Below are 18963 nucleotides of genomic sequence, written 5' to 3'. Positions count from 1 at the left end.
TCCTTTCCTTTGAATGTTCTCTTTGCATATTTTCTCACTTGACATTCTCTACAAAGACTATTATCTGGTTCAGTCAGTCTTGGTAAACCTCTCACAACTCTTTTCAAACTAATCTTCACCAAATTTTCAAAGTTGATGTGACACATCCTTTGGTGCCATAGCCAACTTTCATCAATTTGAGATAATAGGAAATGACCTGTAATAGCCTTTAGTTGGTACATGTTCCCTCTTGTCCTTTTTCTTGCAACAATAATAGTTCTAGACCTCTTTCGGATCTCACAACCACCATCTTGAAAGACAACATTGTAACCTTTCTTGCACATTTGTCCAATACTTAAGAGATTATGATGTAATCCTTTCACATAATAAACATTGCTAGTGTTATGTTTTCCAACAAAACTAATAGAACCTATTCTAATAATTTGTGCAGTTTGTTCATCTCCAAATCTAATAGAGCTAGCATCATACTTTTCAAGTTTTACAAACTTACTTTTGTTACTGGTCATATTATTTAACATTCACTATCAATCAACAAGCATGTAAGTATAGTATAAAGATGCTCCAACCCAGCCTAGTAAGTTGAAATTGTCGGGTGCACAAATACTTTTAAATTTCATTAATGTTTTCTATTCTAGTCAACATAAGAATATTGTTTGTGTCAGGAAACGTTTTAAAAATTAAAATTACCTCTCCTTCAAAATTCAAAAGTGTCATTTTTACCTTTTACACAAACTCTAATCAAATAATATCGTATAAAATGAAAGACATAATCTATCAAAATATAGATTAACAATAGAAGGAATTAGTTTTCTGTAGTCCATAGAATTAGAATGGAAGTAAACAAAGTGAAAAGCTTGCATTCTAAAATTAATAATATTAAAACTTTAGATTCTATATTTGACTAATATCTCAATATAATATTTCACCAATATTCTACGACAATATCTCACATATTCAATAGATATAGGGACCATATGGATAAGTTACAAAGAATTATAATTTCTAATTCATTTAACCGAATGTTTTCTACCATGACATTATGTATCTAATTCATTTAACTTGTTAGGATTCCAAAAAGGTCATATAATCACAATCATTAAATATTATAACGTTTCGTATTTGACCATCTAAAGTGACTGTCCAGGGCGGCTATGAAAAAATCGTGTTATTCCTTGGAGATAAGTGCACTTTACAATTGGAAGCCACAATTAATATGTTCATGATTGTGAATGTTCACTATATTCTTTTATTAAATGTCCATGATTGTCAATGTTCATGGTTCGCCACTATGAATAAAATATTGACATTCAGCCTTCCTTAGAATTCTATTAAGCGTCGGGCACCTGCGGTGGCAAAATATGTTTAGGAAACTGAAACAAGCTTTTTACCAACTTTTTGGCATTGTTTCTCCCCACGTCATAACGTTACGTCTTTAATTTGCTTGGTATAACTCCGTTTTAATGCTATAAATATCAGTAATAGATTTTAAATGCGTAAGCAACAAGCAAGTTTTCTCCACTTCGTCGCTATCAAAGATTTTGCGGGTTCCTGATATCCTATTTTGGCAATATGCTGTTAATCTCACCATGGTCTCTGCTTGCGTTCCTTACATCAGCCATCTTATTCGGTTCTCAAGCAATAGCAGAACTTCATCGCTTGACTTTCGTTGTATGTTAATTTTCGATTAGAAACGTGAAATTTTTATTGATCTTCTGGTTTGCTTTTTCTAAATTTGATTGTGTACGTACTTTTATGTCAAACGTTTCGGCCCAGATTCTATAATCCATCATCAGAAAATCATTACAAAATGAAAACATGAAGTCAATTGTTATTTTGAAATTCGATTGAAAATTTTACATAGTAGACAGAAGAACATATTTCTATTCAAGTGATTTGTATTAAATACTTCTTTCTTTTTTTTTCGCTTTGGGTTTGGCCAGATTAAGGAGACACCCATTACTAGGCAATGCCAGAGACGTAACATAATCACAGTGAACGGACAGTTTCCTGGTCCAACTCTGTATGTACACAGGGGCGACACTCTTATCGTCAAAACTTATAACACAGCCCCGCATAATGCCACAATCCACTGGTAAATAGATATATACAGCCTCTCAATGTTTTGCATGGAGAATATCCCTGTTGTAGGCTATGATTTGCATTTACGAAACAAGACTCGTAAATATTTGTTTTCCAGGCATGGAGTGAGACAGATTCGTTCGGGGTGGGCTGATGGACCTGGTTATATTACTCAATGCCCCATTCAACAAGGAGGCAATTATACATACAGATTCACCATTGTTGCAAAGGAAGGAACCTTGTGGTGGCATGCCCATGTCTCGTGGCTCCGTGCAACAGTTCATGGAGCACTGGTCATATATCCTCAGAAAGGCAGATCTTATCCCTTTCCTAAACCCCACGCTGAGATTCCTATCGTGCTAGGTAATAATTAATTTATATGTAATCAGAAAATAACCTACTGTTGGTCAGCATCAATCTATATATGAATACGTGAGAATCTATGAATCTTATGTTAAAAATTATGTTAAAATTTTTTATTAATAAGTAAAATAAATATTTTTTAACTAAAATATCATAATTATCTATTCTAAACCTATTCAATGCAACTACTACATGTTTTCAAAATTAGGCCTCACAATTACTGACCCCACTTCCGTATCTATGTTTATATATTTTAATGGATTTAATAAATTCTTTGTTTCCATAACTGGTTTCATTAAACAGGGCAATGGTGGAACAGTGATCCTGAAGCAGTCGAAATGCAATCAATTCTAACAGGAGCAGCACCTAATGTATCTAATGGATTTACCATCGATGGTCAGCCAGGATATCTCTATCCTTGTTCAAAATCAGGTATAAAGTCTTTATAGGCAGTCACACAAGATCTTTACTACAATTAGCAACCCATCTCACGATTGATAATCTTACCGCTTCTACGCAGGAACATCTAAAATCTCTGTGGAACAAGGAAGAACCTACCTTCTGCGTATTGTCAATGCTGCAGTAAATAATCACCTCTTTTTCAAGATAGCATCACACAATCTCACAGTGGTAGCTGTGGATGCCTGCTACACAAAGCCATACACAACAGACATAATGCTTATATCCCCTGGCCAGACTGCTGATGTTCTTCTCACAGCCGATCAACCATTAGCCAAATACTACATTGCTGCCAAAGCATACACAACTCAAGCTATTGGATCCTTTGATAACACCACAACAACTGCCATTCTTAGCTATGTGGGTTCTCCCTCATCTGCCACCCCATCCTTTCCGCAGCTTCCAGAATACAATGACACTGCCACTGTGACTGAATTCAACAGAGCATTACGAAGCCTAGCTTCGCCAGAGCACCCAGTGAACGTTCCCAAAACCATTGATGAGGAACTCTTCATAACTGTAGGGCTCGGCTTGTTTCCCTGTCGAACTAACCTAACCACGAACTGTCAAGGCCCTAATAACACCAGATTAACTGCTAGTCTGAACAATGTATCTCTTGTCCTGCCAGATATCGCTATCCTTCAAGCTTATTATTTTGGTGTTAATGGCGTCTTTACCACTGACTTTCCTTCAAATCCCCCAGTTGTGTTTAACTATACAGGCGATGATATACCCAAAAGTCTTTGGGCGCCCATTACTGGTACAAAAGTTTATGTGCTAGATTATAATAGTACAGTTGAGGTGGTGTTCCAAGGAACGAATATCTTCCAACCTGATGACCATCCAATGCATCTTCATGGTTATGACTTTTATATAGTGGGAGAGGGTTTTGGTAACTATAATGCCGAAACAGATCCACTTACATTCAATCTGGTCGATCCGCCACAACGAAATACTGTGGGAGTTCCTGTCACTGGATGGAGTGCTATCAGATTCAAAGCTGACAATCCAGGTATTTAAAAAGCATACGATCTTCTATTCTACCTTTATTGGATGATATATACATTGAAATTAGACACAGAAGAATCTGTGTAAAGTAATGAATAATTACAATTTGTGCAGGTGTTTGGTTCATGCATTGTCATTTTGATGATCATGTAACATGGGGACTGAATATGGTCTTTGTGGTGAAGAATGGGCCTGGCTATTTGGCAAGCTTAGAACCTCCTCCTAATGACCTCCCCAGATGTTAGCCGGCAAGCCATCACATCAGCTCGATTGCAGGTTTAAAGTCCACCACCTTAGTTGCATGGAGTTTCCATAGAGACCGGGGAAAAGGGAAATATCCCCCACGCTCTCTTTTGCATCTTAGTTATTTCATGTACATTGTTCTGTTTTGTTTGGGTCTTGTTTTAACTTCTTAAAACCATTCTATAATTTTTAGATTGGTCATTGTTGGTTTGTTGAAGTTTCAAGAATGTCCTCTGCTGAGAAAGCTACTTAAATTTAATAAGGATCACCTTCGAGGTGTTTTGAGATTAATTTGATGCTAAATTGTTTTTATGATGTCAATTTATTTTAATGGTATGTTTTGTTATTGCATATTAAAAATAGTATTATATTTATTTTTTAAGTACATAAAAATGTAAATACATATAAAATTTGTATTACATATATGTTTCTTTTCAAATTAAAAGTTGAAAGTTGAGTAGAATATATATAAAATAAAAAATGGTAAACATAACAAGTAGTAAATAATTGTTTTCAAATGTAGTGACATGATTTCATTTTTTTTTAAGGAATATACTTTCTGATTTTGACTATTCATTATAAAGAAACCACTGTAATGATTAAAAGATTATATCAAGGTATGCTAACTACAAAATACAACCAATCTTCTTCTAAAGTCATGAATGATAATCAACAACATAAAGAAGTGCTTAAAGCATCAACATTAATCTCAATTTTATGATGCTTACTTGTAAATAATTTTTTATTGTAATTGTGATAAGCAAGATTTGGAAGTATTAGTATGTTGATAAGAAGATTATCCTATATTGATTTGAGTTTCTATTAAATATATTCTATTGCCCCTTATATTGATGAGAGGATTTGTAAATGCTGATTTTAAATTAGTGAACATTGAAGTCATTTGAAGTGGGATTTGATGGTTATAGAATTGTAGAACATAATGTATTAATAACATTACTAGGTCTCCATCCATGAAAATAACTTTTCACTATTATGAGATACTATTATTTCATCAAGCCAGCAAAATGTTTCAAGCATGAATATTTATCAAAAAACTACATGTTCATAGAAAGGTTAAATATCTAATGCAAAGAGGGGATGAGGCTATGAAAGATATGTTAGAATGAGATATTGTAGCAAAATGGTAGCACTTGCTGGGCCATGAGAGTCAAGCAAATGTAGGTTTTGAAAAAGTAAGAAAGTGAAGAAATGCAACGCGCGCATGCGTACGCGAGAGAGAGAGAGAGAGAGAGAGAGAGAGAGAGAGAGAGAGAGAGAGAGAGAGAGAGAGAGAGAGAGAGAGAGAGAGAGAGAGAGAGAGAGAGAGAGAGAGAGAGAGAGAGAGAGAATCTCAAAGTACATGGAATGAATTAACAAACTTAGGCACACTCATATAGTGCACATGATAGAAATTGTCAACAAAAATAATGGCATCCAATTCCATGTACAATGAGTGAGAATAGAAGCACGTCTATGAAATATTGTCCTAAAAAATGGAGATATCCATGAGAGAAAATATCTTATAATCTAGGAGAAAATATTTTACACTAAAATAAACCTCCTTGAGCATAACTTCCATAGGTAGAAATAGATTAGGTCCCAAACAACTGAGACCAATAAGGTACCCAAGTACAAAGAACACTCCAAGTGGTGGAGATAGGGAGAACACCTAGCGTGGAAAAAAATTCCTCCAAAAGATAGAAAAGAGGATGACTAGAAGGCCCCTTGATGAGGATGATGTTTCTGAAGTAGAATGCATACCAAGAAGAGCTCATAGATGAATGGACTTGATCTTAGGAAGTAATTTGATGGAAATATCAACAACCTACTCTAAAGGCTAGAAATAGACTAAGTTGATGATTTGACTATGAATGAGCTCTTGGATGTAGTGCATATGAATCTCTATGTGCTTGGTTCACTAATGTTAAAATAAGTTCCTACATATCTAAATAGTGCTCTGATTGTTATAAAATAAGAATGTGGATTTCCTGAAAGAGATACCAAACTTAATGAAAATCCCTTGAAGCCAAATAGTCTCACTAGTTGCATTAATATCTCTCTTGCACTTTGCCTTTGTTGATGATAAAGAAATAGAATTTGTCCTCTTACTAGACCAACTAATTGGACCAAAACCTAAGGAAAGACTATGAACTAAAGAAGGCTTATGATTTTTAGCATCACTAGCCCAATTGAAATATGAAAAATAAACCAAGTCAATCTCAACTCTAACTATAATAAATCCTAAAAATGTAGGCACCCTAAAGATACTAAAAGATCCTTTTAGTTTATTTCTAGTGCAACTCATGAGGTTCCTACATGAATCTCGAAACCACACCAATTGTATATAAAAATCACTATCAAATGTGAGAAACATATTTCAAATAAATTATTGATATAAGGTAGCATCATCATAAGGTGAATTATAATCAACCTCAAGATTGATTTTAAATAGAAAGAGGGTTAAAGATGGTTTATGTTTAGTGATATGAAATTTAGAAAGCAAAAATGTGTATACTTATGTTGTGCAAGAGTGATCTCGGATTTAGACAATGAGAACATGTCAATGCTAAGGAAGGCATCCAAAAAACCCACCTATTATGTCAAATTTGTCTTGTAGGTGATATACTAATTTCACTAGGTAATTCCACCTCACATGCATTTTCTATATCATGTTTCTTCACGATATTGCATGTTACAAACTTCTTCATTTTTAGATAATTATTGTTTCTATGCTTGAATGTCATGTGTATTAAGCTAATTAGCAAATGAGAACGAATCACCAATTCTCATCTAATTAACAAACATCAAACATAATCAATGAAAATCAATACAAGAAATGAGAAATGAATTCAAATAAAAACTCCCTCATTCTGCATCTTTGCTTCCAATGTTCTTCTCCAATTTGAGTGGTTGGTGGCTCTTCGGTATTGCCCCAATTTCCTGCATACAAATACTTTGAAGACTCTGATTTTGTGATTCTGAAAAAGCTGTGATTTTAAAAAAGCTAGATGTTGAAAATGCCAGATTGAATTAATGAAAATAGGTTGAATTTATGGATTTTCAACAGAAAGGGGGTGAGAAATAGAACTCAAGTGTTGATTGATAGATAACTGATTTAGATTGATTAGTCAACTCAATTGATTGATTTGTTAACTCATTTGATTGAGGAGTCAACTAGATTGATTAGAGAGTGACCTGAATAGATTGATTAGTTAATTGAATAGACTAGCTAGTTGACTGAATTGATTGATTAGAAGACTGAATTGATTGAAGAGATAAGTGGATTGTGTAATGCCCTGCCAGGGACCCCGAAGGAAAACCCACAACAAGGGTGAAACCATTTTTTTTTTTTTTAAGTATAAACATCATAAATGCATTTACAAAACATGCACGATAACACAAGCAGAAGACTTACACCAGAATTCCTTAAGGGTTACCAATGAAGAACTAACTTCCAAAAGATAAATTCCATAATAACCATAAAACTACATATGCATCTTTAGCTCAAAGATCAAAAGAAGCCATAAGCAAATAAAGATACACCATTGAAAGATTGAAAGGATATAATAAAATTCTACTTCAATAAGCAAATAAAGATACACCATTGACTTTCGTTGGGTCGTAATGCTTACCACTTTGAGTACAACCCCCAAGAGAAAGCCACTCTCTCAAAGGACACTAAACAAACATGGTCACTCCCCATAGACCCTTTGGCAAAGCAGACAACTATAACACCACTATCATAAACAAGTGGTCTAACAAGGACATACTGACTCTTGGCTAACCATAAGGAAAAGACACTACATGGTTAAGATAATGAAGCCAACATATATCACTTGGTCAAAGGTACCAAATACGCCACCATAGGATGACTGAACCACTGACCAAAAATAACACACTATACACTTGCAAGGAAAGCTAAGTTACTAAGTCCGCACTCAGACAATCTTTGAGAATATCAACATCATAAGCACTTGCAACATGATTGATTGAAAATTAAATAAACACTCTTTTCCAACAGTCACATTGTTAAATTTCCAAATCAATATTCCATCAAGAACGAAGTCCACATTAAACATTCAACTGGTTGTAACATGAATTCCTAATAGGCATTAATTCATTTCAACAATATATCCAATTCTATCAATTTGAATCTTTAATTCATGCCTTGATTTCCATTGATAAATTTATTAACCATTTAATAAAATTCATATGAAAATCACCTTTATTTTGTTCAACAAAAAATTCATTCTAAAACATATTTCATTTAACACCAAAAACCACTCTTAGAATAAATATGATTTATTAAAAATTAACTAAATAATGTTAATCGGTTTGAACTGGTAAAATAGCTGGTAATGCAGGAGTTAAATTGTCCCATAGTACTGCCACTACCGAGGGCCATAGACACTACCTGCTGGTAGTACTGCTATTGACCGGTAGTAAGCAATACCTACCAGTAGTACTACAGCCGACCGGTAGCAGGCACTACCGTCCGATAGCACTACTACCAACAGGTAGTGGTGACTACCGTCTAGTAGCACTACTACCGTTGGTAGCAGTAACTATCAACAGGTAGTACTGCCACTGCATAGTAGTACTGCCAACTGGTAGTATTGCTACTTGCGAGCAGTAGAGACTACCGTTTCACGTAGTGGGACTAGCCCGCCATGGGGTGGGGAAAAGTAAGAAAATAAAACAAATAAAATACATGCCTCCTAAGGCATAAAATCCATACACCCAATCGTTTAACATGAAAATGATTCTTTACTGGAACATTTCATGGGCACACACACACACAGTGCCAAATCTAATCTTCTCAAATTGATATTTACTAGCAAGGTAAAAGATGAAATATAGTCCCACAAGAAACCCCAATTCTATGCAACATGAAACTAGAAAGCACATAGCAAGCTAAATGTAGTTCATTTTTCCAAATAGAAGAGGTAAAATGAGAAATTGATTTTCAAGATCAACACACACAACAGATAGAGAAATGAACCATTTCCTTCCTAAAAACAAACATGTGATGTAGATTTCACAAAACCAACAATAATAAACAGTATTTCTTCCATTCAAATCATTCCACAAACATCTACAGGAAGATTGCATAAATTTCCACACATAGGAAACAACTAAAAAATTTCAAATAACAAATTCAAAACAAGAAGAGTTCACCTCCAACCTTAAAGCAATTAGCAAGCAAAGAGATGAATAAATTCTAGTCTTGCAAACTAGGTCAAATTTTTCGGCTCCTCCAGGAAGTTTTTCCAAAATTTTCTCTCCAAAAATTCTCTTCTTCTCCTTCCCATGAATCCTAAGGAATAGATGGAAAATTATCTTTTAACCTAAACTTATAGGTTAAAATTTTTCCAACCAATCAAATTGAAATATATAAAAAGTAAAAACAATCAGATTTACTCCTTTTCAAAAATAGTTCTTCCAACAATTAAAATGAAAAAGTCAAATGGAATGTTTTATTTATTTTTATTTCCAATACTACTTTCTTTCAACATAATCATTAACATTTAAATGGCTAGGCAATTTTTTATTTCCACAAAATATATCAATGCCACTAAACACAATAAATAAGCCATTTAACCATTTAGTCTAGCACTTCATTAATTTAATAAATCAATAATCGTAGAGCATAATAATTAAATAATTACACCAACATAAGATAACATCATTAATTTAAATTAAATAACCATTTAAATAAATAGAAACATGCAAAAGCAAGAATGATCAAGTGATGACTCTCAAATGACCAAACCAAAGCACTATGACACGCATAACAACTAGACGGGGAAACACAACTAATTGACAACACTCACACGAGTGTAATTGCAGTCAAGCTAGGTTAAAACAACTATCTCCTCCACTCCCATCAGATATATAAGGCATGCTTAGACTTGTGAAACTAGGTGGAGTCAATACTCCATACCTGCTCGGTACTAGTACCTGCAATGTCCTACACCAAAAAACCACACATGCATATAGACATATATATATATATATATATATATATATATATATATATATATATATACAGACATGACACATACACTAATGAAGGAGAATTGTGACATTCCTTATCTCACCAGAGTGAGTGAAAGGAAAATCATCCTATCGCATCCCAATACACTTGCAAACATGCAACATACAAATAGTGCATTGCAATCTACGGGAAAAGTGTCAGTCCATGATAATGATCCATAACATAACATTAATCATTAGCACTGAGATACTACATAAAATCATACACCATAAATCCAAATAAAGCATGAAATAACATCGCAAAGCATCCAAATCAATATATAATAATATTCCACTGAATAGTCACTTAAGTAAGTCATAACATACAAAAGAGGTTGATCAAGGAGGGGTACTCCATCCTCCCCCAAGCCTAGCCTTACTCCTGGAAGCCTAAAACAAAAAAGAATAAAGCTCTCCATCTTTGTTACATCTTCCCAAGTCACAAAGATCTCATCATTGGGATCCCATAGGACCCTTACCTATTCGATGGTATGACCCTTGAGGGTCAAATCCTGATGTTGAAGGATGTGCATGGGCTCCATGGAAAGTTGCCCATCCTAGACCTACAAAGCGTTCCAATCAAGAACATGGGTCACATCACAATGATAAGCACGAAGAATAGAAACATTAAAGACATCATGGATGCGGGATAGACTCGACAACAAGGCAAGAGGGTAGGCAACAGGTCCTATCCTCTCAAGGATCTCAAAAGGGTCTACAAAATGAGGTGCCAACTTAGAACCCTTTCCATAACGGATCAGACTCTTTTGCAGTCGTACTCTCAAGAACACACGGTCGCCAACAGAAAACTAGCAATTGACTCTATGAGCATCGACATACTACTTCTGCCTATCTTGAGTAGCAACCAAATTCCCACGAATCTGCTCAACCTGTTGCTCCATCTCATGAAGCAAATTTGGGCCTAAACACACCCTATCCTCCAACCAATCCCAACTCAAAGGAGTATGATAAGGATGACCATACAATGCCTAGAAGGGTGACATGTGTATAGAGACGTGATATCTAGTGTTATAAGCAAACTCCGCAAGGCAAATATATTCCTCCCAGAGTGACTACTGATCCATAACATACATGCGAAGCATGTACTACAAGACCTGATTCACATGCTTAGTCTGACCATCGGTCTCTAGGTGATCAGCTGAACTCAAGTTCAACTGGGTCCCCAAAACATGCTGAAGTGAGGTCCACAAGGCTGAAGTAAAGACAGGGTCTCTATCAGAAATGATCCGCCTTGGGATCCCATGCAACCTTACCACATCTTCCAAGAAGACTCATGCCACAACTGCTACTGTATAAGAAGATCGAATAGGAACAAAATGAGCAACTTTGGTCAATATATCAACAATGACCATGATGGCATCATAGTGATGCGAAGAAACAGGCAACCCTACTATGAAATCCATGGAAATGATATCTCATTTCCAATCCGGTATCAAATTCAGCTATAAAAGCCCTATAGGGTGCTGATGGTCTGCCTTCACCTGCTGACATTCCAAGCACTTGGACACAAAATCAACAATGTCTCATTTCATACCAGCCTAATGATATAGCTGCCTAAGATCTATGTGCATCTTCTTGACACTAGGGTGTGCCGAATAAGGTGCACGATGGGCCTCAGTCATGATCAAAACACGAAGACCCTCCAAATGAGGTACATAGATCCATCCAAGATGTCAAAGAAGACCATCTGACTCAAGAATATATCTAGAATATCTACCCTCCAGTGGTCTTCCAGACTCTACCATGGCTCTAACATCCTGATACCAAGTGTCCTGAGGAAGAACTCCAAGAATTTTCTAACTCAAGTCCACACTAAGGGACAATGCTGCAACCTCATGCTGTCGACAGCTCAAGGCATTTGCCACAATATTCTCTTTCCCCTGAATATAACAAGCCTCAAAATTATACTCACAGAGGAATTCCATCCATCTTCACTATTGAGCATTCAAGTTTGGCTGCATGAAAATATACTGCAAATTGCGGTGATCACTATGCAGCTCAAACACATGCCTCAACAGGAAATATCTCCAACGAACCAATGCATGCACTATAGCTGCCAACTCCAAGTCATGAACTGCATAGTTCAAATCATGATCCTCGAGTTTACGAGACTCATAGGTAACCACACGTCCATCCTACATAAGCACCGCACCTATACCTTCTAAAGAGGTATCTATGCATACCATGAAATCTTTGAATGGGTCAAGAACTGCCAAAATCAAAGCACTAACAAGGAGTTCCTTCAAGGTACAAAAAGTTGATTCGCACTGCTCTGACCAAACAAACTTCTTCCCTTTCCTCTGAAGAGAAGTAATCAGATGGCCTATTCGAGAGAAGCTCTGAACAAAGCTGTAGCATCCTAAAATTGTGACACTTGTAATTTCGACCGCATTTGGGTTCATGATGGCGACGCAACACTAAACCTGAATGGAGACCCCAAAACTTGTCCATGACATCAAAAACTGTATTTTTCAGCACCCTGGCCTGATCCTCCTTGCACCTTGTTATCCCTGGAGGTGGGACCATGGCACCCAGTGCCCTAGTCCTTCAGGACTAGGGCACCCAGCGCCCTGGTCCCCCAGGACCATGGCGCCCAGCGCCTTGGTCCCTGGCCCTATTTTGGGCCCGGTCTCTTATGGGGCTTTGGGTCTTTTAGTTTGCAAATTGGAAAATAAGGTTGCCATGTTGGCCCAAGGTCGGAAAAATCAGTCTTTTAACCCTAATTGGCAAGTATATAAACTACATTTCCTCTCCCATTTTGGGAGATGGAAAAAAAGGTAGAAGCGACATTCAAACATTCAAACATTCAAGCATTCAAGCATTCAAGCATTCCTTCAAGCAATTGAGCATTCTAAGTCTCCATTCAAGGCTAAGTGTTGCATTCAAGACAAGGATTCAACCATTGAAGAGGAGATCACATACAACATATAACATACAACATACAACAACAATTACACCTTCGCATGTAAGAATACAAACATTCTTACAACAAGGTATTGGTACTTTATTACATTACAATCATTTACATTTACAATATTCTCATTTCTTGGTTAATTCCAAAGCCGGGGTTTGACCTAAGGGCAAACCCCTAATCCCTAACCCCCCAATCGTCCTCTCTTTTCTGTGTGTAGGTTGCAGGTATGCAGCTGTAATTGAAGATCTAGAATCCTTGTGCAGAGACGAACAGATCCCCCTTCGTTTCGCAGATTTTTCGGAGGACCGTGTGCACACCGGGCGCCATCGTCCTGTCAAATTTCACTCAAATTTACAGGACAACGCCATCTCGACATTTTACTACTAATTCTAGGTTCGCAGCTTCATCCCATATTCCTATCTCTGTTTATAAGCGAATCTTTCTCACTTTTCATGCGTTCCTAACTTAATCCTTCTATCTACATTCTTTACAAAAGAGGGTAGCCTTGCTGTCACAACCCTTGAAACTCATTTAGAATCCAATCTTGCATTGTGTGGGATTGGATCTTGTGGGTTTCAACCCCTCTTTTGAATGTAAAGTCTCCCCTAAGTGAAAACCGTCAACCCTAGTGACCTCCTTTCTCTCTCCTTGGAGTGGTGGGGGGAACACTTAGGGTTCGCTCATGATTTTTCTCTTTACATTTTGGTGAACCCGACGTGAACATCCTTTCTGATTATTCATGGTTAGATCTGAAAATTGGATGCCTTGATTACATTTCCATGTTTGATATTTTGCAAAGTTTAGAGGTTAATTGCATAAAAACCCTAAATTTTCTTTTTAGTAATTAAGCTTGTGAAATGTTTAATTGTTAATGCTAATTTCAGATCTACCCTTCTATTGCAAATTATCAATTCATATTTGTGCTTTAATTTTGAAAATTAAGTGGTTAAGTGTCAAAACCCTAGTTTGTAAAACCCTCTTGATTCAACCTCTGACCGACAATTTCACTGATCAAAACATCTCCAAATCAGCTGTAACTTTGGATTCCGCAACAAAATCATAATATCTTTCATCCCTGAAAAATTTGGAAAAAAGTTGCGAGGACTGTGTGCACCCTGAGCCCCATTGTCCCCGACTTTTTTTTTGAAATTTCGGGAGCTAGATCTTACTGTATTTTTCTGTTAAAATCCAGAATCTTGGCTGATTTCATCAATTCTAACACTTTCAAAATTAAAGTCAAAGTTGGTCTAGTGATTGCTTGGATTAAGGCTCCTATTCATTCAAAAATTGTTGAAATTGAAATTTTGTGTCAAAATTGAGTTCTTACTATCCTAAATCTGAAAAGTGTGTTGGCGTTCATTCGAAATTTCAGTGCTTTATTCAAATTCTTGCAATTTGTGACTTTTGAAATTAAGTGTTTAATTACACCAACTTTGATTTCCGCTTTCAAAATTGAATTTTGCGTGAAATTGAGTCAATTTTTAAAATTTCAAAGCTTGCATTTCTCTTAGTATTCCCTCTAAAATCATAAAATTCAAAATTTCAGTTTCCCTCTCTTTTTCAAAATTCAAATTTTGCATTTTTCAACAATCTTGGTAGGGTTCAATTTTGAGATTGCAACTTTAATTTGGCCTATCTACAGATCGTAAAATCACTCAATTTTTTCAGATTAGCTTTAAAATCATCATAACTTTCATCCCTGAAAATTTTGAAAAAAGTTACAAGGACCATGTGCACTCCGAGCGCCATGGTCCCTGACATTTTTTCTAAAATTTCGGGAGATTGTCATGATTGCATTTAACAGCCTAAATCTAGGAGATTGGCTGATTTTATTGAAATTTGCTATCTCTAAATTCAAAATCTTCTCTCCCTCTCTAGTACATGAGTTTTACAACAATAAGCCCTACTTACACTATTTCCGTTAGATGAAGTATTAGAAGTAAGTCTTTCCAAGGTTTAATTACCAAGGAGATGGAACCTAATTTGAATAGCCTTTTTAACGAGGACACGGGTAATTCCTCTAATCCTCCTAATGATGATGAAGCTCTCCATGAGGTTTCTGTAGAACAACTTTCGAAATTGGATAACCAATTTGATGATTTTCAGCAATGGATGTCTCAAGAGTATCCCGATAGTCAAGCTCTTTCATTAATTGAGGGTCTAAAACGTATGGTTCAAAGCGATAAGAATGGAATTGATATTTTGCATGGCATTGCACACATTGTGGATTCGAATGTGATGCCTGTGAAGAGTTGTGCTGAAACTTTAGGTTATACACAACCTCCCACTCAAGTCAATCATTCTATTCCTTTGACAACTTCTATTGCTAGCATACCTACCTTTACATCAAACATAATGACTACTTCTATATAGGAAATTCCCCCTATGATCACCAGTCATGGGGGCAATCCTTCCTCTTCAATCAATCCTCTACCTTCATTCAATCCGACTTCTTCATTCATTCCTTCAATGAGTGTCCCTATTACATCTCCACAAATGAACATGATGCAAGGGGGCAATTCATTTAACCATTCCATTCCTCCTTGTAGTGTTCCTCCTTTCCAACCATCTCCTATGACTAACTATCATAGTGTCCTGCCACCTTACTCTCAATCAATACCTTCTTTCAATAACATAATACCTCCATCACAATCTAACACGTCTAATATGAACTCTTTGACTGAAGTGACCATTAACAATCTTGCACAAACTGCCTCTTCTTTAAAGCAACAAATTGCCTCTATGAATCAATCTAAGTTTAGTGTGCGCACATTTGATGTTGCGAGCCCACTTTCTCTTGACATTGTTCGAGCTATCCCTCCTAAACATGTTGAAATCCCGCATTTGGAGCTTTATAATGGTAAAGGTGATCCTCTAACACATGTTAAGACTTTTCAAACAATATGTACCAATTTTGCTTATGACCAAAGGTTGCTTGCAAAATTGTTTACTAGGACATTAAGAGATAAAGCCCTACAATGGTATTGCTCGTTGCCTTCCTATTCTATTACTTCTTTCGAACAACTTGCAAACACTTTTATTCAACAATTTCAAAACAATATAAGTCCTAAAGTTACTTTGATTGATTTAATGCATTGTAAACAAGGTGTTAAAGAAAAAGTGACTGATTTCATTGGTAGATATAAGCATTTGTATGCTCAAATTTCTTTTCCAGTGCCTGACAATGATATTCAAAGAATCTTTATTTCTAATCTACAAAAAGATATTAGAGAAAAAATTTTGTTTTCTGAGTTTACTTCTTTCCAACAGTTGTGTACAACTCTTCACAATTATCAACTGACTGTGAGTCAAATGGAACAAGCAAATCCTATGGCTCCGAGTGATAAGGGTGATAGTAGTCAACAACCATTTGGGAAGTTTAAACCGAACAAAGAGTCCATTAAGTTCAATGAAAACATCATCAACAACAATGTGAATGTAGCATCAGGTGTGCCTCCTATTTCTAAGTTTTTCAAGAAAGAAAGAAAGTTTACTCCTTTGAATGAATCATTGCATAGTATTATGAATAAGTTATTGGAACAAAATGTGCTTACTCTCCCTCCTGTAAAGCAAATAGATCCTGCAAAGATTAATTCACCCTATTTTGATAACAAATCTTTTTGTCAATTTCATCGTCAACCTGGGCATGATACTGAAAAATGTTTTGCTTTAAAGGGTAAAATTCAAGATTTGATTGATAATAATACTATCTTTGTTTCTCGAGTGAATGATAAAGGCAACACATCTGTAGCTCCTCCTAACCAAAATCTTAAGATTTTTACTAATCCATTACCTTCTCATACCTCTAATGTGATTGAGACTAATGATTCCTCTTTCTCATCTGATGGTCTTGTGTCTATGACTCCGAATGTGATTAACTTTGTAGAGCAGCAAGAAAACCCTAAAGAACCTTCCATCACATTTGATTCTAATGAAACTATCAGGGCACCTGATGGTCCTTTATATATAGTTGCAAAAGTCAAGAATACACCTTGTCGTGGAATGCTTATTGATCTTGCTTGCATGGTTAATATCATTACTGAAGAATTTCTTTTTACTTTGCAATTGAATCAAGTGATCTATGACAAAACAGATGTGATTGTGAAATTATTTGATGCATTTTCTTCTCCTGCAATTGGTTCTATTACATTACCTATTGAGGTCCATAACAAATCCCTTGATGTGAGCTTTGCTATTATTCCATCGTCCGAACAATTTCATGTGACGCTAGGCTATCCTTGGCTATCTTCCATGAAAGCTATTGCTTCTCCTATTCATAAATGTTTGAAATTTCCCCATAATGGTGAAGTTGTTACTATCAATCATAGTCTCTTGAAACCAGCTGAAAGAACTTCTAGCGTTCCTATTGATTATTTTTAGCCTAAACAATTCCAATCTCTTCCTCCGTGAAGTGATCATCTTTTCAAATCTTATCAAAAGTGGAAAATAGATATGATCCTATCTCTAAGTGAACCTAGAACACCCAAACTTGATATTCCTATCGTTCTTGAGAAGGAAGTTCTTCCTTTGAAAGATAAAACTAATGTCTTTCCTCAAGAAGATTCCCAACCGATTCCTATGGATGTGACTATGTCTATGTCTAAAAGCAGACCTATACCTCCTCATCATGATGGACTTGGTCTTCTTCCTAAACCAAATATTCCTCCTTTATACGGAGTAGTTCCTCCTCCTTCCTTTTATCAAGAGAAGAGACCTTCCTCTTCTCCTATTATCTAGCCTAAGAGACCACAACCTAAACACCCAAGTGATAAGGATGAGAACATTCCTCCTCCTCAGTCTTCTCAACTTCCTACTAAGACTAGATGAAATCGTTCTACACGTGAACGCCGATGAAAGCGTCATCTTAGAGCTCAGGCAGCTGCTTCTCAAACTTTGCAATCTCCAAAAACACCTTCAACAAGCATTACTCCATTTTCTCCAAAATCTCCTAAACATAAGATGCATGATGGTTTTGATCATGTGCGAGTTAAAGATCCTATTTTTATAAATCTTGATGATGATATAGATGAAAATATTATTCATGATGAAAATGTTTCTTCTCTTCATTCTAATAGTGAATATGAATATGTTGATGTTGATAACCATTTATCTAACGAATTTTCTAAAGCACTTATCCTAGCTCCTAGACAAGAACAACATGGCTTGGAACATGAACACAGCCCTTGTTTGGATATTGTGATAGCTCCATCTGCTGTGTTGAATGTTCCTCCTCTAGCGTGTTTCCTGCCTTCCTGAAATATTGATCAGCAAGATCGGGGGGTGGATGATGTGCTAGACTAGTTTCATTAGCATAGCAGACTCTCTCCACCTCTCTTTTGGTTACTTCTTCTATGTGTTATTCTCATTCTTCTATTTGTTGTCCTTAGTGTTGTCTACTTGAGGACGATGCAAAGCATTGAGATCTCTTTTGGTCTCTCTCATGTTGACTCAAAAGACACATGTGTTCCCTTCTTCTAGGTGACCTTCCTTGATTGGGGAATGAAGAACAATTATGCATACATACATATGATCTACATGAATTATCATACAGCATACTAACCCCGAGGAAAGTGAAGTCACCTCGTGCTTTGTATTTTGTGTCTATTATCCTTGGGTTTATCTCACACTTGGGGGCTAAATCTTTGTGATAACGTGCTCCTTTCCCTTCTCATTTCTCATGTGTATCACTACCTTAAATAAATCAACCCCGTTGAGGCGTGTGCGATCACTTTAACGTAGGGGGGCATACATCCCATCTATCCCTTCAGGATACTTGAAAATTTCTTGGCGAACTTAGCTTTGCCTTGAAAATTTTTGGTATTTTTCTTACATGACTCATA

General features: G+C 36.1%; 1 protein-coding gene across 1 annotated transcript; it reads left to right on the top strand.

The window, feature by feature from the left end:
* The first annotated feature begins 383 nt into the window (after positions 1–383).
* On the top strand, positions 384–4297 carry LOC131061722 (laccase-12-like). Its single transcript, XM_059212991.1, has 6 exons — positions 384–494; positions 1941–2092; positions 2198–2442; positions 2746–2874; positions 2963–3913; positions 4024–4297. Exons 1-6 carry the CDS (start codon positions 384–386, stop codon positions 4152–4154), a joined length of 1719 nt encoding a protein of 572 aa, XP_059068974.1. The 3' UTR covers positions 4155–4297.
* The last annotated feature ends 14666 nt before the right edge of the window (positions 4298–18963 follow it).

This window comes from Cryptomeria japonica, chromosome 10 (assembly GCF_030272615.1).
Source record: "Cryptomeria japonica chromosome 10, Sugi_1.0, whole genome shotgun sequence".
Lineage (NCBI taxonomy): Eukaryota > Viridiplantae > Streptophyta > Pinopsida > Cupressales > Cupressaceae > Cryptomeria > Cryptomeria japonica.
The sequence above is the reverse complement of the archived record's forward strand: the minus strand, read 5'-3'. Positions and strand labels throughout refer to the sequence as shown.